Raw genomic sequence first — 23,767 nt, forward strand, 5'->3', positions numbered from 1 at the left:
CTTCCAGTCCTTGCTATTTTTTGAGCTTCTCATGTTCCTTAAATAAACATATTTACACAGTCAGTTTATTTATAGTTAGATTCAGGGTTACTCATCATAGTGTAGATCCAATTGTAGATTATTCTGATGCAGCAAGGGCACTTGAGGTGACAGAACTGTGAATTAAAACTGACCATCCTAATGAACTCTTTTGGTTATTTAAAAAAAAATGCAGATCTTTATATTGAAAAAGGTTTAGACAAGATCAGTTAAGACTAACTGATGAGAATGATCAATCAATCAAGGTCAATAAAGATGTTCATTTTTCATTATATCAATTATACTTAGATTTTTGGGTTGCTGATCAAAATAAGCCACTTTTATTACATAACTTTAGGATCTAGTCACTTGTGGTGGTCATTTACTCTTTAGAACATTTTATGACCAAAATCTTTATTCAGTCAGAAAATATAAGCTATGTAGTAAGTGAAGCTCACTAATAGCTGCAGCTCTAATTCCTCAGATGTTCACTTCACTGTCTATCATCATGTGATTTAGCTGTTTAATCATATTTATCCCAAAATTGTGCTCAGTTGAGTGCAGAACGCTTTTGGGACAAATATAACTAAACTCATGTCAACAGTGTGGGAACCCCCCTGGCACCCTCAGTTATCGCTGGGTTCGCTGAAATCTCGCGATACTTCCGTATTGGCGAGCGTAGTGGCGACGAGAACTGGCGTGGGACGGAGTGAAGAGAGTTGTTATCGAAGAAGAGGGGGAGCAGACGGAGGCAGGAGCAGCGCAGGGGGTGTGTGAGTGTTTTTGTGAGGTCCAAAGAGGAGCACAACACGGCGTGAACGAGAGAGAGGCAAGCTGGAGGACTTCAACATGGCATCCGGAGATACGCTGTACATTGAGACAGACGGCTCGGAGATGCCGGCCGAGATCGTGGAGCTCCACGAAATAGAGGTGGAAACGATACCGGTGGAGACTATCGAGACCACGGTGGTCGGCGGGGACGACGACGACGACGACGAAGACGACGACGACGATGGGCAGCCCATGATCGCGCTCCAGCCGCTGGTAACGGACGACCCCAACTCGATCCACCACCACCAGGAGGTGATCCTGGTCCAGACCCGGGAGGAGGTGGTCGGTGGCGACGACTCGGACCTGCACACGGACGCTGGCAGCGGGTTCGAGGACCAGATCCTCATCCCGGTACCGGCTCCGGGGGTCGAGGACGAGTACATAGAGCAGACTCTGGTGACTGTGGCCGGGAAGAGCTCGGTGGGTCGGGTGAAACGGGGAGGCGGCACTGGTGGCAAGAAAGCGGGCAAAAAGAGCTATTTAAGCGGCGCGGAAGCTGGCGGAAGAAAATGGGAGCAGAAGCAGGTGCAAATAAAGACACTGGAGGGGGAGTTTTCTGTTACAATGTGGGCATCGGGTAAGTAACGTTGACGTTAGCCCCGCCGTGTCTGTCAGCCTGTAGCCGTTGCATGAGGCCTCGTTGCCAGGGCGTTGTCCTGCTGCACCAGACTAGTTCCTGGAGTAATCCATTGCACCGCCGTGAAAAGCGACAAATAACGCAAGTTTTCGATGCAAAACCCCACTGTATCATAGCGAAATGTTTTTGTTTTGAAGGGAGGCCATGTTTTAGGTGTTGCTGGGCGCCGCCATATTCCCCGAGACTAGTAAGTATGGCGGCGGCCCCGAAAAAATGGCGATAGTCGCGGTCAGGCAGAGATGGCGGCGGTGCTTGGGGGAGTCAGACAGCCGGGTTTGGGATACGTGAAGGCCGCTAAATTGCAGCGTTAAACTGAAGCTGTTGTAGCGCCGGAGGATTGTATGGAGCTCATAAAAGTTTAATATGCGTGAAATTGTGAGTTAGACGTTGTTTAGCCAGTAAATAGATTAGCAGTTAGCTGTGGTTGCTGCTAGTGGAGGTTCAACCAGGCAGTCTGCGCCAGGCTAGCTAACGACCACTGTTAGCACTGAGCAGGCACTAATCCAGCATTACTGACAACTACCTCCTCCTAATATGGCTTTTAATGTCTGAGGCTGCTCGTTTAATCTCACAGACAGATGTAAAGACTCTGGTTAACATGTTCCTCATCGATGCTCTACCTGGTCACTTCATTTCTGAGGACAGTGCAGCTATCTGGAGCTAGTTTTAGTGCACTCTGCTGGCTGGTCTACAGCAGTGGATAGTTTAGCCATGAAATTAACGGTAAATATGCTAAAACTCTGCTTTAAAATGTGAACTTTCAAGTCTGAATGAAGCCGAAAGTCTATTTTTTGTGTATAATTGTCTTTTAAGTGATTGTTTTTAAGATTATTTTTCTGGTTATTGCCCTGCTTAACTTTTTTTTATTTTTTATTTTTTACTTTGCATGATTCTTATGTTTAATTTTGTTTTCTCAGCAGTAAGGCATCATTAGCATTAATTTTTTTTCCTTCTATTTTTGTACATCTATGTAGTAAATTTTACAAAGTTAACAGCTGCAAAATTACGAGCAGTAGCAAGTAAATATTATATGGGTATAGATATTTATTCTATTAATATAACTATGCAGCAATGATGAAACGATAATCAATGGTGTGGCTCCTGATAAAGCCCGAGGCAGAGAGGTGCAGATGTTTTTGACCTTCCTCACACTTGTAGCCAGGGAAAAACCAATATGTTATCGGTTCAGTCTCTGTAATGTGTTTCTAGATGACAATAAAGACATTGACCATGAGTCGGTGGTGGAGGAGCAGATCGTCGGGGAGAACTCTCCTCCGGATTACTCCGAGTACATGACGGGGAAGAAACTGCCCCCTGGTGGCATCCCGGGGATCGACCTCTCAGACCCCAAACAGCTGGCCGAGTTTGCCAGGTGAGTGTAAATCCTGGTCTCTGCATCCCAGATTCCCAAGTGTAAACACACGTTGTGGACATCTACTGGTGAAATGTGGTGTGGGGTAAACATGGCTCTGACACACAATCATCAGATACTCTGTCTCCAGGTTCTGTCGTATTATGTATTGGTTTATGTTTATGCACATGGTTTGAGCGAGTTATGTGTATAATATTTATTGAAGAGGGTATTTTTATTGTTAAAGTTTTGAGTAAACCCCTAATGGCATTGTATGTTGTTATAAAATGATGAATAATTGATCGTTTAAGTGCCTGTGCCCTGCTGCCCAAACGTGTCTTGGTGTGTTTTTGGGCAAGTCTTTTAAGGCCCTGTGGTCAAAACTCAAGTGACAACAGAGGAGTTAATATAAGTAATTAAAAGGATTATTTTGAATGGGGTTGAATTTTCGAATGGGAACTGAGTCTGCTTCTGAGCCACCAGACTGCATTGACAAAAACACAAGAGGTGCTGGGCTACCGCTGTCTCTATAAATGAACTAAGGCACCAAACAACCAAACCAACATAAGCAAACTAGCCACTCAAGGCAGCAGCAGTCAAGCAACTCCTGTGTTATGTCAGATAGAATTACTTTTTTTGTCAATGGTGGCTTTGAAGTTAGTGAAGAGAAATAAGAACAACTTCAGCTCCCTGTTGGAAAGGGCTGTCTGATGTAAAATAAAGTAATGCAAAGTGGTATAAATATTCTAAATTGAGTGTACAATCAAACTTGTGTTGATTAGCATCTATGCCAGAACTGCTTCTCCAATCTACTATAAGTAATACACTTACTGTGGATAAGCACCTCATATAACTCCACCTCAAAATTTGTCATTAAACAAATCCCAGCTAGAGTTCTAATAAAATACAAGTTGACCTATTTAAATGGCGTCTGTCCAGCCAGGAGTAACCAGTGATTTTTGTACAAAAATCTTTGCACAAAAAAGCGTGCATGATTATGAAAATCGTTGCAGATTAAACGGCACATTATCTCAGCTCTGGTAGCCTTGTAACTGCAGGTGAGCTAAATGTAGTCAGGCTTATATTATGTTGAGACCAATGAAGGTGCACAGCGCGTGGTCATTATGTAATTATTTACCGCAGCGACATCACAGAATCTTTTCACTGCGTGTGTGACTTTCCTCCTGATGTGAAATATCAAGCGTGGATGACTACTGCAAAAGACAGCCGCTTACTGATTCTGGTTATTGATTAAATGAATGAATCAACATTAAAACTGAACTAATGGATGACATGGGTGTTTGTGTGAAAGAGATGGCTTTCTGTCATGTGTCTTCTTTTTGTTTGTTAAAACTCAAAATCATGTCCTTGTTCTTCTAAACAGGATGAAGCCCAGGAAAGTCAAAGAGGACGATGCTCCCCGGACGATAGCTTGCCCCCATAAAGTGAGTCTAACGTCGTTGTCCCTAAGGGAAGCCTGTCATCGCTTTGCCTAACATAAGAGTTTGTAGTTCTTGATAGATTTAACAGTTCTCCTTTGTTGCTTTCTGTGTAATTGAAATTTTCTGTAAAGGTTATTTAAAAGTGAACAAAACACTTGGCTGTATTGATTTCTTTGTGCTTACAAGAACAATCAAGCCTTTTCTGAACTCTGCACATTTAGCTAAGGTGAAGGCTTTTATTGACCCTATGAGCTGTCTGCCATCGGGGTACGAAGCTGTTAACAGCACATTACCACTTAAGGGAAGAATAGAGTCAGCTCCACTTATTAAAGCAAACTATTCAAAGTGTTCCCACGAAGTCTTGAAAGTTTGGAAATAACTTATTTTTAACTTTTGTGTTGTCAAAGTTAGAGGAATATCCTTGAATTCAAATACCTCCACTGAGAAATTGTTGATTTTCAAACATGTTCTGGTGTTTCATTGACATAATCACTTATGTAAACCAAAAATCTTCCAATATTTGAAATGAAAAGACCTCAACGTCATATTTGTTTGTTGGCTCCTGGCATCTCACACCAGATAATTATCCTGATCAAACATACAGTCGAAGTTAATATGAACAGCTGGTAAAATAAAGAAAGTGACAATATATGTTTCTTGCTGTCAGCATAAAGGAGTTTATTTTTTGCTTTTGTAGTAACAATGTAGATGTAGAGGATAAAGGCTTTGAGAGTCTGGAGACTATTGGTTTAGGTTGAAGTGCTTGGAAAATTATTACAAGTAGTAAAGAAGTAATATAAATTTTCCCTCCTAAAAGACCGTATGAACCCTGCACTTGACATTTGTATTTGTATACAAGGAAACAAAAACCCTTTTGGTGCACCACTTTGGAGTTTACAAGCTTGAACCTGAACCTGAAAGAACCTGATATTATTTGCTTGTCTGTGCTGGTTTTGAACCCGGTGCTGTTCTTTCTTTTGGTCCCCAGGGCTGCACAAAGATGTTCAGGGATAACTCAGCCATGAGGAAGCATCTCCACACCCACGGCCCCCGCGTGCACGTATGCGCAGAGTGCGGCAAGGCATTTGTCGAGAGCTCCAAACTCAAACGTCACCAACTTGTTCACACAGGGGAGAAACCCTTCCAGGTTGGCATCTGGACTGACTTCACACTCCCACACATTTTACATTTTAAGCAGATAAGTCCATCACAGTTTTGAGCCAAATTCAAACTAAGGAGAATGGGATGATAAGTAATTGAATGTTGATGGGGTTTAAAATCATCACCCACCAGAACCAAATAAATGCCAGTAAAACTTTGTCTTAGGTGGGCAAATCAAAGGTCACCCTGCACACAGGCTGCTGACATTTTAACTCTTTGCATGATCTTAAACTTTGAGACTATGGTCCAAAATTCTCTGTCATTATTTAGATTTCAATTCAGTTGAATTGTTTGCCAAACCCTACCCTTTTTAATTACTATTACCAAACCTGCCAAGCTGTCCCTTTCACATATGCAGGTTGCTGTGATAACTTTTGTTAGCTTCATGAGTTGGTTGAAAATCTCCAGCTGGCATTTCAATGTTCCCACCTGACTCGTAATTTAAACTAGAATCCTGTAAAAGAGATTTGAGCTGCTTTCTCCAGTCAGAAAGTAATTCTCATTAAGGAGATGATGGAAAAAGAGAAACCGTGTTGTTCTTGTATTGCAGTATAGAGCTAGTTAGTCCTAGTAGTGTAATGAGGGAAAAGATCATAACCCTGTTTGGATGCTCAGTTTTATTGATTGTATATATATTCTGCACACTTTTGCAGCATGTTTATATCCTCTGCACTGTTTCCTTACACTTAACAAGACACACGGGAAGCTTAAAAAACCCTCCACAGTCTACAGTACACTAAGAAGAGCTGCTCTTACTGCAGCCTCATGCACACCACCTCAACATGTGGACAAAGTCAAAGCTTGACAGGCTTGTCATTGCTAAACTGTGATTGGACAGTCACTGGTTAGAGGAAAGGTTTAACAAGAAGTAAATTCACAGAAGAGTTGTATGTCACATAGTGTATGATCGACATGAAAACTGACTCCGCTGCTCCTCTCATTTTTTCTAGTGTACCTTTGAAGGCTGCGGTAAAAGGTTTTCTCTGGACTTCAACCTGCGCACACACGTGCGGATCCACACTGGAGACCGACCCTACGTCTGCCCGTTTGACGGCTGCAATAAAAAGTTTGCGCAGTCAACCAACCTAAAGTCTCACATTCTCACACACGCCAAAGCCAAAAATAACCAATGAGAACCCATCCACCAGCGTCCGCCCACTCAGATGAGGAAAAAGAGCATCCGAGTGGCACACGTGAAAACCTCTTTCAAAGATGGAATGAAAAGCTTGAGACTTATTGATTTATATGAAAAAATCTGACAGAGTAAAAGACTTAAAAACACTGACATTCAGCTAGTTTTACTGCGTCCCCTTTCTTCTGCTGTCATATTGGATGAGAAACACAGTGACTATTCCCCAAAGTCCCGGCCAACACGGTCCCTTTGTTTCTCCAGTGGCACTCGGCTGCCAGAAGATGGAACTCACGGACAAACATCAGAGACTTATTTTTACCAGAGTGAGGAGAGAAGCGGCAATCTATTAGTATTTTTATTTTCTCACATAGCTTTTTATTTTCCTCAAGTGTGCATATTGTACACTTGACTCAGGCTATGTTTAGTAAAATTGTGATTTTTTTTCCTCCTGCATTATGAGATCGTACCTATGATACAAAAGGCCTTGGCCTTGTGTGATGACCTGTTTCACATGTAAGAGAAGTTTAAAAACAGCTGTATGTTTGCATTTCCATACCTTTGGTTGTATTTTTCTCTAACCACAAAATAACCTTGTATACTTGTATTGTATGGCTGTATTGAAATTACGTAGACATAGATAGAGGTGTGATTTAAAGTGTTAACCAATTAAACTTTTAGTCATGAGTTACTTTATATTTTCTATGTCTTTACACAGATGAATGAGTAATATAAACTCCGAGTGTGTCTCAGTTAAAGCATCAGGAGCGAGCATTGAATTGACGGCGAGACCATCACTTTCTTTGTTAGAATGTAATGTACAGACGTCAACCATTAACTTCCTTTGTTGGTATTTACACCCATGTATCTCAACTGCCCACAATAAAATGGGTCATTCCAACCCTGACGAAATATACAAAAGCTTTTATGTAGTGTATTTATGTATATTTATTTTGGACAGTTTCCCTCAGATATACAGTCTATGGATGTGGTGATTATTCATGGTATCCTTTCACCTGCTTGTTTTATTGTTTGGACGCCATCAAACACTATCAAGTGTTTTGGTACATTTTATTTAATACATGTTAGGTATAGCAATTAGACCTGAAATAATAAGGCAATTAATCAGTTGGTTGATCAAAAACACCAGATCTTTTGATAATTGATGATCAGTGAAGTTATTTATCAAGCAAAAATGCTAAACAGTCTTCAGCTTCCCAAATATGAGGATTTTCAGCTTTTCTTTGCCATGTGATAGTAAAATTAATGTTTTTGTTCTTCTACTGATGCTCTGATGATTTCAAGTCGTTGCCCCCTAAAGGCCTCTGGGATATTATGTTTTTACACTTTTCACAGTTCTACATATGAAGAAGCCTCTTATAACGTTTCAACTTTCACACACTCAGAACCTGCTTGAGAAACGGGAACACTGTGTGAGCTGTGAAACGGCACGTTTTTAATGCAACATGAAGTCAGATCCTTCTCACAGAATCTTTTGTTATTACACAAAGTAAACACTGTTGATGAAAATGTCCTCAGCAGCGAATGTAACTAGAATCATGAGATACTTTGAATATTTCAAGGCGTTATTACTTTATATTTCTCCACTGTATTTCTGCAGGGAATACATTTACTTGATAGCTTATATTACCAGATACTTTGAAGATTTAAAACGGTTTACATAAAAACGTGTATAAATATATTTTTATCCACTGTTATAATTAAAATGCCCAGAGTATAAAGCAGTTAAAATTAGCTCCCCCTTCAGCAGACTGGCTACAACATTAAAGTACACCTGACATTTTAATGCATAATGATCCAATAACATAATGATGTAGCTGCCACTGGAGCAGTTCTGCAGAATGAGAGCTTTTATTCTTAATACTCGCTAAAACCTATGTACTTGAGTAATGATCTGAATACTGTTTCCACCAAAGGCTGTCATGAAGTGTCTTTGTTGTTCTTGCTGTGGAAAATGAAGGAACTATCACAAAATGACAGGGCTGCAGATAGCATCTATTTTCATTATCTGTTCATCCTCTAATAATTTTTTCTAAATTTCTCAGTTAATTCTTTGGTCTGTCAGAAAACAGTTAAAATATCAATTGCAGTTGCTTTGAGTCTGAGTGGATGTCATTTAACGTGTTATTTTGTGTATTTACTATTGATTTCACTCAAACAGACTAATGAAATACTCACAATTGAGATGCTGGAGGCAGTAAATGTTTGGCATTTTTGCTTATAAGTGACAGTATTCAGTATTACAAAATCCACCCTTGGAGTCGTGTTTTTTGTGGATAGTAAACACACCACAGACTCCCTGAAGTGTATTTTTTCTAAAAGAGAAGTTAAAAATAAAACTGTAACCCTCCGTGTCAGTATTCATTCATGTTTGACTCAGGATAACAGACTCTCTAAAAGCTGCATCAGCTTGATGGAATTTCCTTCCTCCCTTCTTGGGTCTCCTCTTGCAGTTTTGGAGTTTACACATAAGTCCATTCCTTTTTCTGCTCAGCCAGCAGGATTAGCACAACTGTCCACCTCAGCGCCCCTCTAAGATCCCGCTCTTTGGCCTGATCCTGGTCATCCTGCTGCACAATCCAGTCCAGCCCTTATTACTGCCCCCCTCTGGCACTAAACTCTCATGACCCAGGTGGCAGTGCTCTATCCATGGTGCTGAACCCCCGGCAGTGCTTACAACATTATCGTCAAGCCTGTGTGTGTGTGTGTGGAGTAAAATATGCAGTTTGAGCCGTCCTCTCTTGAGCGTGTCTTGTTTTAAACTCCTGTCCTCACTGTCTGCCACACACAACGATCCAAGAGGAAGAGAAAAACAAAAGGGAGCTGTGTTGCTTTGTGTTTCTGGTGAGGAAATAAATTGATTTAGCTGCAGCGCATTCTTGATGTCGTATTGGCTTTTTGTGGACTCCAAACAACTCAGACCTGCTGCTTGAAATTCAGAACCAGACGCAGTTTACCTCTACCTGAGAGCAACTTTGACTGGAGTGATGTGTAAGTCCACCCTCAGTGTGTGTGAGAGAGAGAGTCAGACTATGCAAAGGCTGATTCAGGCATGATTCCACTTGGGGGTCTCTGTCTCTTTTTTTTTTTTTTCTAAGGGACCATTTATTCACAGGATTGGTTGTTTTGATTGACAAAGGCAGGGAAGAGTAAATGCGCTACTTGTTATGCAGCTGAAGTCTGTCAAGCCTCCAACACCTGCTCTCTTTCAGATGCTTATTTCATTATGGCTTCTCCCTCCCAGGAGTCAAAGCACTTGTATGTGTGTGTGTGTGTTTCTCTATTTTTAATTCTGTGCTGCATGTTTACCTGGATGTTATTCCCTTTCTTCTCTCCCTGCTTTGGCCATGCCTTATTTGCAGCTGAGTGTGATCTCACCTACAATCTCAACGCCTGGATTTTCTTTCATTAGTTTGTCCTCTTTTTCCGTTGCACTGGCGGCAAGCAAACAAAGCTTTATCACACGGAAGCATACTAGACAGCCTCGGCTGTAAGATACCCGCAGTTGCTGCACTAAACCCCTTCATCTGTGAGTGGAGGCTGAATCAGGAAATCCGCACAGATCAACCCTCAGCCCTCTGTGGTTTATTATTTATTTTACATTTCTTAATAACACTTCCACAAGGATCTTTCTCTCACATGTGCTCTGCTTGTCAAGAGCTGCATTTCATAGTCACGTGGAGTTGGATGTAAATAAATCCTGAGGCAAAATAAAAATTTTACAAGCCACTCTACTCATTTACTGTATCCTATTTAAATCTTTATATAATATAAGACACACGTACGTATGTATATTAAAAGCAAATACACTTTATTCTGCAAACACAGAATTGTAAAAATTGACTGATATATATACATCTGAATTCCAGTACATCCTTGGTTACATATAGTGAAAGCCTGTCAGTGACTATCATGCTTAACTCCTCCATTGCTCCGTCACACAGCCAATTTGATGGTAAGGCATGCAGAACAGCACAGCTCAATTCCATCCAATCTGTAGGTCGCATCTCTGAACTTAAATCCGTTCTAGACATGTTAAAATCTGTTGAAGTGGATTTTTTTTTTTTGCGGTGGGCACAGCAAGAGATGCTATTTCCATGCAGAAAATATGTTGCCAAGGTAACAGAGAAGAGAGCGAGAGAGTGTGTGTGTGTGTGTATGTGTATGTGTGTGTGTGTGTGTGTGTGTGTGTGTGTGAGAGAGAGGCTGAGATACCCCCTGAATACCAGGACTGCCGCTGCAGACGTAGAGCACAACGCTCCACCCTGTCAGCATCGCTAAAGCAGATTTTCAAGCGTTGTACAACACTTGCTGCACATCTGAAGGCTCTCTTTGAATGCTTTAAATGTCGAGACACTTGTTGTTTTTTTCCCCCCCGTCTTTATTTGCTGACGTGTCACACTATAGAACAGTACAGGTTGTAACTCATTTTCAGTTTTCTTGCTCTTTCTGCATCTCACCCTTTTTTTCTTTCCACCTCTGCTCCCCTCATCAGCTGTCTTTCTCTCTCCGAGTCTGTCTCTACCTATATATAGACTGCTGTTCTCTCTTTCCTCTGCATCAGTTTCAGTCTCTCTCTATCTGTGTACACCTGTCTCCTCTCTCATCCTATTTCTGTCTGTCAGACTCAAATTTGCTTCATTGACATGGCCATAATTAACCACACTGTTGCCAAAGTATGCTGTACATGGTTTACGATGCCAGTCTAATTACACAGAATGTAAAACGGTTTGAGAAACATTACATGCAGTACTATACTAATCACCATTTATCATCATTAATGGATTAAATGTTTAGGTCATTAATTGTGAAAAAAAGAGCCCAAAAATCTGATTTTACCCTCCCAAATGTGAGGATTTGATTATAAATGTGAAGATGTGATCTTGTGATGTGATGTGTGACACCTAACAGACTAAATGATTAAGTGACTTCAGTGCTGGAAAGTAACTATGTGCATTTACTTATACGGCTCCTAGTTGATGCTCCTTTATATAACCAGTCCATTTCATGGAACTTTCATTCAACGTTTTAGTCCACTGCACTTATCTCACACAGTAGTTATATCTGCTTTGCAGACTTAGATTTTACATATAATGAGCTCATAAAACACAATACGTTGTAAAGGCTTAAACCAGTAGTCCCAAACCTTTTTGGGAGCCCCAAACCTTGTAGTGTTTCGTTGGGGCTTCTTGTCACATTTGTCTTGCATTTGAATATTTGATGACCAAAGATGTTAATTTATGTGATGTCTGAAAAATGAATACAAATTTGTATGGCAGAACTTTGTGTTTTCTTCTTTCCTACCTAATTAATCATGTCATGACCCCTCAAATTCATCTTGTGATCCTCTAAATCTCCTCCTCCAAACTGGGCTAAACCACTATCTATTCTATTATAAAATGCTGCTTATCCATGCATTTAACAATATAATTAATCAATTCTATTAATGAATCAATATTACAATGGGAGTTCTTTGACACCTGAGGCCGTGTTTAGTTTTATTTAAGTGCAGTGATGGTTCCTCTGTGTTTGCATTGTGGCTCTATCTCTACCTCTTGTTTTTGGCAGACTCACTCAGTCTCTCCTCTCTGGGTTGCCAGGTTTGTCCACCAGTCCTAAGAACCAGGTTGGGACCATTCACTTTGTACACAGTAGTTGTGCTCAGAAAATTTACCACTTGCTTTTGCTGTGCTCCAGCTATGAGTTTACTCTGTTTTTGTAGTAGAACGGTTGTTATATTGGTCTTTCTCTGGCTGTAATTTGATTGGTCCAGATTGTGTGAGTACTGTACTGTTCGATCTCTTACTGCAGCCTACATCAGTCTCTCTCTCTCCCTTTTCCATCTCCCTCCCCTGTGCCTCAATCTGTCCCGCATCAGCTACCAGACGTCAATCACAAATCGACCTTTATTTGATTAATGCTTCATTTCAGGCTCCTCATCACGTCCTCTCCACCCGGTCACTAAAGGTGATCTCTCTTCAAAAGAGCACAGCCATTGCATCTACATTTCAAATCACTGACTGTACGGCTGTGCAGAGATATGATTGGCCTGCGGGTTCTACATCTCAAACGTGGCCATGCTTAGATCAAAAGACCTTTAAAGCCTTGTTTATGAAGAGCTACCTGACATTCTCAATTTTGCCCACGATGCATCTGTACCATGAGCTGCAGTGGATGACAACTGATCAAACAACATCTGTGGAGCCACTGCACTGTTGTTTTCAGTCCATATTCTCAGGTGTGTTAGCATGTACATTTTAAGTGCTCAATTAGCATGAAATTCATGTTAAATGTGACACCAAGGTTTGATATCTCAACTTAGCAAGCACACTTAGGTGAGATCACTCTCAGCAATAAATAAGATTAGCACACAGAAACACAAACAATTCATAATCCCGGTGTGAGCTGGTTATGAAAGCCCTAAAGCCATGCAGATTTCTGTGTGTGAGGATGTGGAAATCATTCAGCATTGGCCAATGCAGGCACGCAATAACATGCAATAGTTTGGGACTACTTTGCGTTTGTGCGACGGGTGAGCAAAATAATGTGGCCCACGACCTCCCAACAGCTTCCTATCCTCTATTACCAGAAGCCTGAAGCGATAACAAGATTAGCATAAGCACTTTTAGTAAGTCACAGTGAATGGGATCCTTAAAGAGGCTTAATCTGTCCCCCCTTCAACAGTAGCTGATAGATAGTTGGAGCTGACTGGCACATCTGCTTGGTGCTGTACTGTTCTCTTAGTGATCTCCAACACTGGTAAATCAATGAGAGATCCATCATTGGGGACACTCAGTGGAAAGACAGAGAGCAAATCACTTCTATAAGTGATAGCAGCTATCAGGCAAATGGGCAGAAAATGGTTCCTAATGGTGCCTGGTATGTCTGGTGTAAACTGCAGCCAGCCTCTTTGTCGTCCATCACCCTTGAGCATATGTAACTGAAAGAGGGGAGGCAGCAGGAGAGGAGAGGAAGAGGAGGAAGCATCTGTTCGTTCAGCGTGGGAACCCCTCAGGGGGGCAACACGATAATCTGGGTTCACGTCAAACCAAATCTGGTGTCTGTGCTGTGGGATGACGCTGTGTCACTTAGTAAGTCTGCGTGTCAAACAGTGGAAGTCACTCAGTCAGCACCCCTGGTGTGTGACCTTCACTCAGCTGACTCCTCCACTTTCTAATGAGATTTCCAAAATGCTCACTCATTTTCTCTCACGGCTTTGTCAAAATCCTGTTGGTAATTGAAGCATAGTTGACTCAAAAGCTGAGATCATAAAAAATGAATGACTCCCCCTCAAACAGGCAAAGTCAGGCACAGGAGACCGCTGGTCAAGAGGGGAGTAAAGTGGTTTTCATTGTGAGCAAATAAGATCATAACAGGACACTTGGCAGCATTAGTTATCGGCTTTAATCCTGAAGTTGACCAGACAGTAACAGTTGGTGCTGAGTAAACAAGGAAGTCTTTAGTTTAGATTTGACCATTTCAATTATCTCCCCCCTTGCCCAGACTGCTGTTTTCCCAGAAACAGTAATCACATTCACTATTAATGAGCCATGATGTTCATCCTGGACCCATTTACTCCTCTCAATAATGCATACTCTTTGGAATTGCCTCTGCATATTTTACACCGTGTCACCACCCCTCCTGTGGGCTCCCCCCCTACGTGGGATATCAGTGGTGTTTTGGACGGATTCACTATCTAGCCCCAGGCTCTCACTACGTGTACTCCCAGGGATAATGCTTGCCAGGGGAACAATGTCTCATGTGTGACTCTGACTAAGACCGCCTGCTGTGCAGAGATAATGAAACACTGAGCTGCAGCATGGAGAGCAAAAGGTGGTAACACACTTGTGGAAGGACCTCAGTCTTCTTTGATTAAGCATTCGAATTACCCGTCTCTAACTGTGATTTTAATAGACTCTTCAGTTTGTTGAAATAGGCCCGACGATCTCTTTAAATAAGACAATTGACCACAAATTGGACACATCAATGCCCCAATGTGATTTTCCTCACATCATGATTGCCATTAAAAGCAGGCAATTGTGGCCTCAGAGACCATGTTGGTTTAAGTGCTCCGTTAAGGGACTCATCCTGTCAAAACCAACTGAAACTCACACAAAGGAATGAAAAGCCCATTAGCAGTGACAGCAGAAAATGAATTTAATCAGTAGAACATTGACGCTACCATTGAGAAGAAGGGGTATGAAGTTAATCAAAATGCTTCTGGCGATCACTCTGACCCTGATGGCATTTGAGCAGCATATCAAATCAGCCCAGACTGAGGAAGGATTGGCCAGTCTGTTTGTGGAAGGCAGGTCAGACTGAGCAAGACTGGCAGGTTCAGTTCTCAAGTGGGCCAGTGGGTGGGTGGATTTGATCGCGGGTGTTTGGGAGTATGGCAGGACTCTTGCAGTTGAGAGGAGTGAGTCAGCATGATGCAAGACAGTAGACTAGAGAGGAGGGGGAGTCAGATGATGGTGAGGGGAGGAGGACGACTAGACAAGGGCCAGGAAACACATTATAGGGGTTTGGAAAGCGGGTCAGGCTCGTGCACTGTTGTGAAGGGGAGCGTGTGGTTCTGATCTGGCCGCAAGGCTCACTTCACTCTGCTCAGTGCCAGACCTCCAGCCGAGGTCTATCACCCACACTCACCCTCCGCTGCCCCCTCCTCCTCCTCCTCCTCCTCATCCTACCCCATCCCCTTTGTGAAGGTGCACTGAATAACGAAGAGCCAGAGGCTGTGTGGCTGCCTTACAAAGGATGCTCTTTTCTCTGTCTCCTGCACTCCTCGTTCTGTTTCGCTCTACATTCTCTCTTACTCTCAGCTCCCTGTGCCCTCTCCCTCTCTTCTCTCTATCTCCGTCTCTGAGCTGTCTCGCTTTCTTCCCTGCACCTCTCGCTCCCTCTCTATTTCTTCATCCTCACCCATGCCTCTCTGCCTCCCACCCTCTTCGGCTTATTTGTTTCACAAAACCTTCCATCTACTCCTCTCTGCCTCGCCTCCTCTCCTCCCCTCATTCTCCGTCTCTTTCTCTCTCTCCCCAGAAATGCATCTATTATTAACATTCACCTCTGGCTCTCGCCAAAGACTGAACCAAGGTTCAGGCCAAGCTCCTCAGCATTTTAATCACCCATAATGAGCAAGAAACAATGAATAAAAGTGCTTGAATCCAGCCTGTTTGGATGACAGCAATTCATTTATGTCTCTACATACAGCATGAGCAGCTCATCTTAACAGATTTTTCCCTGCACAGTGCTGTTTTTTCGACCCAGTGTGCTTCATCCCTTGAGGTTCCACGCTGTAAGAGGCATACCAGTTCATGTATATAAAAATCAATCAGGCTGCATCCGACCACCAAAATACACAGTGAATCAGAGCTCGTATTCCAGCAGATAATGCATATCATGTCAGTCCTGCTATCAGGGAGACATTACTGTAACTGTAGAATTAGTCGTGCACGGGTTCCCACTGCGGAGGTTGTGTTAAACCTCTCCTGCGGCAGGTTTCTGCAGTGGCTGCCGTCCGAGGGCAGAGGCACGGCGCTGTCAGACGAGCGAGGAGATGTGCAGGCGAGAGGCGTCCCCGGTGACTAGCATGGCCTCTTTTCATCATCTGCTTCCCTGCTCTCTTTGAACAAACACTAGGGCTCAGGGCAGGGAACTGTCAGAGGTCCACCACTCGCAGAGAAAAGGGGAATTATGTTGCTGCAAGACTACTGAAACCCCAAATTGGCCGGTGGAACATGTGCAACTAAAGGATGCATCTATTGTTTTGTTCTGAAAGAACTTTGCAGCACAGAGAGGGCTGCTCTCCAATTCTGATGTGAGAAAAAGTTGGGAGAATTCACAAGGCAAGCTGCAAATGAGATAACTCTGAGTGTGTCCCTTTTATCACTGGTTTATTTATACTGGTAAACATCAAACAGAAACAACAGCAAAATCAAGAGCTGACGTCCTCCCATTCCTGTGATTATCGTTTCTCTTACATCGACAAGTTAATTTACAATGGTTGTCATCGGCGTGACATGATAACGTCAGTAAGTAAAAAATATGGAAATGAACCGTTCCTCTGGATCTCATCCACACATAACATCAGATTACTTCCTGCACCTGTCATGCTGTTGGGTGTTGGTTCAATTGTCGCTCAAATCAGTCATGACAGGAATCCTATCAGAGTTGAGTCTTTATGTAATTACGTGATAAAAATGTATCGATTCAAACCAGAGGGCAGTATTAGGCTGAGTCGACTTGTGCCAAGAAAATACTGCATTGTGCTGTGTCTGGGAGTGTCGGGATGAAAAGATGGGGCGCTGTCTGTCTACTACATTCTCTTCCAACACCTCTGGGATGTAAAGCACATTCGTAATCTCTCCAAACCACCGCCAAGGTAATTAAGACATGTCACCGTCTGTCTGTAGAGCTGGAGACAAGAATCATGTTCAAAGTCTACAGAGATTGTATCACTTAACGTAACAGGCAATGAGACTGCGAGTATAATAACCCCACCCCCTGCGTGTTTCTGTCTTTGTTATAATACAGTATGTCCAGGTTACTGCATTCAATACCACATGAACACTTATGGTTGTACTGAGATATACAGTATCTCACACAACTTAACGTTTTTGTACATGAAGTTGTTCTATACATTGTTGTGCCTTTCATCAAAGTTTGATCAAATGTCATTATAAAGAAGACTTTGATAGGTTATAAGGTAGAAAACAAATGTGAAACGTTTCCCACAACCCTGTATGCCTGCCTTGCTCCCAAATATATGAAAGAAGCTTACAGGTCCCTCTATAGAGAGCACAAAAGCTCTAAACAAGGAATAAAATCCCTGTCTGTTTCACAACAGGCCACAAATCCAATCCAAGAAAACAAGCGAACGCAGGTCATAAACTCCAAATCATAAAGTGCTCTCCAGAAGCCACTCAGACTTGGAGAGGTTGTCCCTGGCCCTGTGAATGTTTGTTGTGCTCTCCAGCTGGGGCAGCTCTCCGCTCATCGACAGGCTCCGCTTAGAGCGCAGACTGGCCCCTGTTTTGGGGTAGGCCACATAGCAGCGCTCCCTGTATGAGTCTGCGTTAAGGGAGTGCCTGCGGTTCACCCTCACTCCCCCTGCAGGCACAGTCATGTAATGTCGAGGGGCCTGGAGGGGTCGTGGCCCCCTGGGAACAGCAGTCCATTTGATGGACTGGCCCGGAACAGCGAGAGTGACGGCGGTGGCCATTTTCACCTCTGACGAATTATTCCGGTTCATGTTATCGAGCTCCACATCTGCCTGAGCTTCAGATCGGCGAGCCTCTGAGGGTTTTGGTGGAGCGCTGGAACGTTTGGGCCTCGGAGCGCCCGGGGAGGCCGGGTGCCAGCTGTGGCTGGCAGCAGAGGTAGAGACAGTGCAGTCAGGGACAGAGGGTTTGGTGGTGGCTACAACGGCCGGCGGCCGCTGCTTGACTGGCTCCGGGGGCGGCAGGGCAACTCTGAGGGAATCCTTGTCATTCTTCTCTGGACGAAGGACCTGCTTGGAGAGGGACTTGGGAATCCCGCAGCCCTGCAGCTGTCCATCACTGCTCAGTGACCGAATATCCCCCATCTCTAGAGCCTGACATGACAGGAGGCAGGATACAAGTATGGGAAGAGAGAGAAGAATGAGAGAAATTCTATTAGACACCCCCACTTCAAACAGAAATAATGAACAGAAAAAGAACAAAACATAATTATGCCAAACTGACCTTATCTGCATCTCCTTGATTACACACCCGGTAGCGTACAATAAGGAAGATGATAAAAGCGAGAACTGAGGCCACAATAATCCCTCCAATGATAACCACAATGGTGCCGCCAAGAAACTGGGACTGCATGAAATGGCACCTCAGGTACTGCGGCTCTGTGGTGAAGTGGATACAACCTATCACCCTGGTGGCGGTCAGCGAGGTCACCTGGTCATCGTAAATGGCCAGCACACACAGGTCATAGTGCGTACCAGCCGCCAGGTTGTTTACCAGGATGCTCTTACTGGTCGGGGGTATCATTCTGTAAAAATAAAAAAGCTTTCTGAGTTCTAACATAGATTAGGGAGGGTTCAATGAAAGAAGACAGAAGCAAATCAGATTATCCAGCTTATTGTTTTGTAAGGATAAAATGACATGACAATCATTTATCTCTCAGGGGGCTATTCAAGATCTGTCTGGGCATAATCTTTTGTGGCATTTGATTTATTCTCCCCAGCATCATCACTGATAAAAGGTTGCTTGCAGTCGCCGGGGACGCAGGACGCTTCTGTTTGTTCGCAACATCAGGATTACAGGGTTGATTCTCTTATGTCTCCTGAATTCGGTAGCCGCTGCTGAACACCAGCTTGACTTGGGAGTTCTTCTGGAAGAAAAGGGGGTTCTGTGCGGCTGTGTCCTATCATATCACGGTGATTAGCTGGGAAATATGGAGTGAAAGAGGGTCAAGATGAAAGAATGCTGTGTACGCCAGTCTCTCAGATGGGGATGTGTGAAGCCTCTGATGCTTTTTGTAAAACACTGGCTGACTACTCTTTCATCTTCTATCAGTCCGCAGCTTAGTGCTGACATTCTGTTTTGATTTTGTTGATTAAGCATTATCAAGGTTTTGCACATAGTAAATGATACACTCCGGAGAAGGGGGATTATGAGTCAAAGAATAAGAAGTCAGATACAGTGCATTAGTCTGTCTTCCTGATAGGATTAATAGACACCGCAAATAATCGCGTCGACAGCCAGGTCCACTTCTTAATGAGTAAATATCCAAAGGGATTTAAGCACTCAAAGTAGACCGTAGAGATAAAACAAGGGTCAAGGGATTTCTTATATTATTCCAATCAGCTTAAGTTTATTTGCATACATTCAGATTCAGATTTAAGGTTTGTTCCCTGGATTAAATTGCGTTATTTAGCCAGTATTTTTAGGAAAAGAGCATTTTCTTCTTCCACTTATGATTTCAGGCTTTGTATTAGCGAGTCAGGTCTTTCTGTTTACCTGTAAACTAGTGAATCATCGTAGCTGCCATTATATTGGATCTGGAACATGCGTATCCCAGGAATACTCCTCTGGAAGTTAAACTTAACCAGGGCCGAGGTCGACGTGGCCTCAGCAATTACTACTTTCTTCTCCTGGCTTGTTTTCGCGTTCCCCAGAGGCAACCCTCCCGCCTCTGCCCCCGTCTTGGTCACTGTGGCGATATCTGATGATCCGGGGTCGGGCTCCTGCTCTGCGACTGTGTTGTTGGTGATATGAGGGAGTTTAGCAATGACCAGATCCACCGTCTGCTGAGCCTCGCCTGCCGGATTTGAGGCCACGCAGGTGAAGGAACCTACACAAACACAAACTAATTCAATTATTGTCCTTCCAGATATTCACTGTGATAAACAGATAAGCACCGTGGGGCAAACAAAAAACACATCTAATCATATTTAAAGAAATTGTTTGACATTTTGGGAAATATATGAAGCCCCTAAAGTCCTGAAATATGATATTTCTTTATCTTGTGCATGCAATGCACATGGAAATTCATGAGCTCCATACTAATGCACTTTTTTGCTTTCCTGCCAAGAGTTAGATGATGCGATCGATACTGCTCTCTTATCTATCCAATAAAAACAAGACTACAGCCAGCAGTTGATTAGCTTAGCATAGCATAAAGACTGGAAAAGGGGGTCACAGCCAGCCTGACTCTCTCCAAATGCAACAAAATCCTCCTACCAGCATCTGTGAAGCCCACTAAATAACATGTTATATCTCTTTCTTTAATCCCTACTAGATCTTTAGTGTGGTTTTACTGGAGTTTTGTCATCACCATGAGTTTTCTCCCAGCCAAGAAATAGTGCAGCATGACCCCTTGTAAAACCATAACTCTTTTTTGTATAGATTAAAAAACAAATAACATTTAGTTCATTAGAGAGCTTCATTGGAGGTGCTGGTAGATGGATTTTGTTATCTGAAGCTAAGCTAACTGGTTTTACTGTAGCTTCATATTTAATGGACATGAAATTTTAAGCATGTGATGATTTAAGCACCAAACATAAAGGTGTGAGAAAGTCTATTTTTGTAAACAGATGTGTATGACAGAAACTTAGCGAACAAGGTGAAAAAGTCATTGCTCATTCCATTGTGACTTTAATCAGTGTGCAAGCCAACACGCTTCCACTCTCTAAACTTTATCACCTGATGTAGACAAATACTTCAGTCCTATAGTCTTCTGCGTACACAAGCAAACAAGTAATTTTGTTCAGTCAACAACATAAGCACAGCCACCAGGGTGTAAACAGACCGGAGTCCTTGACAGTGCTGATGAGGATGTCCAGCGTGCCGTCTGTGTGGACCGCGGCCCTGGTGGAGTTGGACATAAGGCGTCCATCAGGGGCGATCCAGTGGATAATGGGGTCGGGGTCACCCCTGGCCTTACAGCGCAGAGTCACGCTCTGACCCTCCAAAGCTCGCAGCTCCTGGCAGGAAAAATAGTTTGTGGGAGGAAATACATACTGATCAGACGTTTGGCCTAGAGTAAGAGTGAGTCTGAATAACTTAGACATTCTAATTAATATCCATATTGATGATGTTGTGTTTTAAGTTTTATTCCCTGTAAATATTATCAGCATTTGCTCAGTGTCATGATGCTGAATTAGCATGATGATGAAGGTAAGACAAGCAATATAGCAGTACATTGCAGTAGATATAATGAAGTCCAAGTAAAAGATAATTTTCTCTGCAATTATGCAAAATAGATCTGCTGAATGTAAATTAGATGATATAGCTGTATTTATCTAGCACGGATTTGATCAGATAATTTTGTTTGGATGCATGAATCAAGGGCTAAATCACTGTAAGCTTTCACTGTGTAATAAGAGCATCACCTCAGATCTATCATAAACCTGCAAATAGCTTTATTAAAACTGAAAATCCTGCCAAGGAAGCTCTCTAAAAACTCTCCACAGGACACAATTTGATTACATTTTTTAAGTAAGTCCTATATCATTTACAATATTCAGTTAGCTGAGCTGCTCAGATGAGTCCCACAAGTCTTGTAAGACTCCTCTGGCTCACAAAGCTAATATTTAGTGTGACAGTCAAAGAAAGCATAAAGTGCCATCTTGGATTAACTGAGGCGGAATCCAACGTCTGGCTCAGAATGTGCAACAGGAGCAAGTGTTATGTCCTACAGTACACGGCTCCATTTGGAGAATATACCTGAGAGTGCCTGGTGATGAGAGGAGGCTCACACAGGAACTCTTCCTCTGAAACGGTCCAGAAATAGCGTCCGGCAAGATGTTGCGGTGAGGCACAGGTCTCCAGATCATCTTCCCTCCTCAACCTCCGCAGCCAGAGCAGCTCACAGTTACACCTCAGCGGGTTCCCTCCGAAGCTCAAAGCAAACGACGAAGGCCCCATTATCCCCGAGGTGGCCAGGACCCCTGCTCTTTGGAAAATAGGGTCAGGAGGAAGCTTCTGCAGCTTGTTGGAAGTCACGTCCAGCCTCTTGAGCTTCTGCAGCCCAGAGAAGGTGCCCTCTGGGATGTAGCTGAGCATGTTGTGGTCCAAATTGAGAGTGTGGAGATTGGACATCCTCTGAATGGCCACCCATGGCGCGCTTTCCAAGTTGTTGTAGGATAAGTCCAGCTCTTCCAGCGCTGTCAGATCATTAAAGGCCCCGATCTGGATGTGGGTGAGCTGGTTGTTGTTGAGGATGAGGTGGTGCAGCTTGGACATGCCACTGAAGGTGTCGTTGGTGATGCGGGTAAGCCGGTTGCTATCGAGGTGAAGGGCTCGTAGGTTCTCCAGATCTTTGAAAGCATGAGGCGTGACGGAGCCGATAGTGTTCCGAGAGAGGGTCAGGTCTACCAGCTTGGTCATGTTTGCAAAGTCTTTGCGTTTGATGGTGGTTACAAAGTTATCCCCAAGGCGCATCTCCACCGTGTGCCTGTCGATGTTCGGGGGCACAAAGAGAAGTCCCTTTTTGTCGCACAAAGTCGCCAGGTTGGGGTTAAGCATCTGGCAGACGCAGCGTTTGGGGCAGATCTGAACTTTATGGGCCTTCACAGCCACACCGAGGACTATCAGATAAACCAGGAGGGACTCCATTTGGTTTTTCAGTCAGGTCAACACACCTATAAAAAGGTCAAAGAAAAAAGAGAGAAAGAGAGGGGCATACTATTTATTAAGCAGTTAAAGAACGTAAAACATGAAATCTGTGATTGTTATTTGTATCTTCTTTCTCAAACAGTCATTTCTGTAGTGTTATAATCACACATGCGCTGAGAAGCCCCCTTTAGAAAAGCTTTTCTGCTACATTTGAATCATTGCCAGCTCACAGCTAAGATTTACAGAGAGTCCAAACTTTGAGCAGGAAGCGTGGAGAATCGATGCCTGAACAAACAATAAATGCTGTGCAATTAGACATGAAACTAATTAGTCACCTGCAGACTTGGGAGTGAAAAATCCCTGGTAGTCTGGTGTGATTTTAGTGACAGTTCTCCTCTTTAGCCTCACGGTCCACAGATTGTACTTTGGTATGATAATACCAGTCCTTTTATGTTTGTGTACAGAGGGATGAAAGTCTAGACTGGCAGTCCGGGGCCTCATCAGAATTAGACTGATATCTCCCAGGATCATATCGCCAATAGGAAGGGATGATTGGGCCCAGTGCCTCAGTGAGGATGTGCTATGCCTTGCTATTGATTTTCTCTCTGCTCTCTCTGCTGCTACTCTTACTTATGACACAACTGAGATGGGGGATAAGGAGGGATCCATTTGATGAATCCTGAGACCTTGTCAGGGATATAGCATGTCATAAAACTAAGACAGTGGAGATCCAATCACAGCTCTGCAGGTGCACCACACAATGTAGCAGAGCGAGAGTGACATTAGCTGTGATTATTTTTAGAACTGAAATGTAGTGTCATTTTGGTTGAACATGCAATATTCAAACCTCTGGGTGTCCCGTTACAGCACACAGAAAGGAACACCAATCAAATCAAACACAGAGAACAAGAGATCCAATCCCACAACTGTAGTAAAACTCCAAAGGCTAACCTTTAAATACCAAAGAGAATGGCTTACTTATGATCATAGCCTTCTGTGGTTTGCTGGTAATGCCTCCATTGTCGGCATTGGGTCTTGGAGAGTATGCATAAAAATCTAGCCTCAGCAAAGAGCTTGCCA

At 43.2% G+C, this 23,767-nt stretch overlaps 2 protein-coding genes across 4 annotated transcripts; one reads left to right on the forward strand and one right to left on the reverse strand.

The window, feature by feature from the left end:
• Positions 1-712: 712 nt before the first annotated feature.
• yy1b (YY1 transcription factor b) lies at positions 713-7,543 on the forward strand. Of its 2 annotated transcripts, none has more exons than XM_070849507.1 (5): positions 713-1,426; positions 2,696-2,858; positions 4,222-4,282; positions 5,268-5,426; positions 6,391-7,543. In XM_070849507.1, the coding sequence occupies exons 1-5, from the start codon at positions 868-870 to the stop codon at positions 6,571-6,573; spliced, it is 1,125 nt and encodes a 374-aa protein (XP_070705608.1). In that variant the 5' UTR covers positions 713-867; the 3' UTR covers positions 6,574-7,543. The 2 variants fall into 2 exon arrangements, with proteins under 2 accessions (XP_070705608.1, XP_070705609.1); XM_070849508.1 differs by having other exon boundaries at positions 2,708-2,858.
• Positions 7,544-17,490: 9,947 nt separating this feature from the next.
• On the reverse strand, positions 17,491-22,687 carry lrfn5b (leucine rich repeat and fibronectin type III domain containing 5b). Of its 2 annotated transcripts, XM_070849458.1 has the most exons (6): positions 21,797-22,687; positions 20,880-21,054; positions 19,589-19,922; positions 18,317-18,617; positions 17,910-18,186; positions 17,491-17,870 (listed from the first exon to the last, which is right to left on the reverse strand). In XM_070849458.1, exons 1-6 carry the CDS (start codon positions 22,685-22,687, stop codon positions 17,491-17,493), a joined length of 2,358 nt encoding a protein of 785 aa, XP_070705559.1. The 2 variants fall into 2 exon arrangements, with proteins under 2 accessions (XP_070705559.1, XP_070705558.1); XM_070849457.1 differs by having other exon boundaries at positions 17,491-18,186.
• Positions 22,688-23,767: the final 1,080 nt, after the last annotated feature.

Source organism: Pempheris klunzingeri, chromosome 18, assembly GCF_042242105.1.
Source record: "Pempheris klunzingeri isolate RE-2024b chromosome 18, fPemKlu1.hap1, whole genome shotgun sequence".
NCBI lineage: Eukaryota > Metazoa > Chordata > Actinopteri > Acropomatiformes > Pempheridae > Pempheris > Pempheris klunzingeri.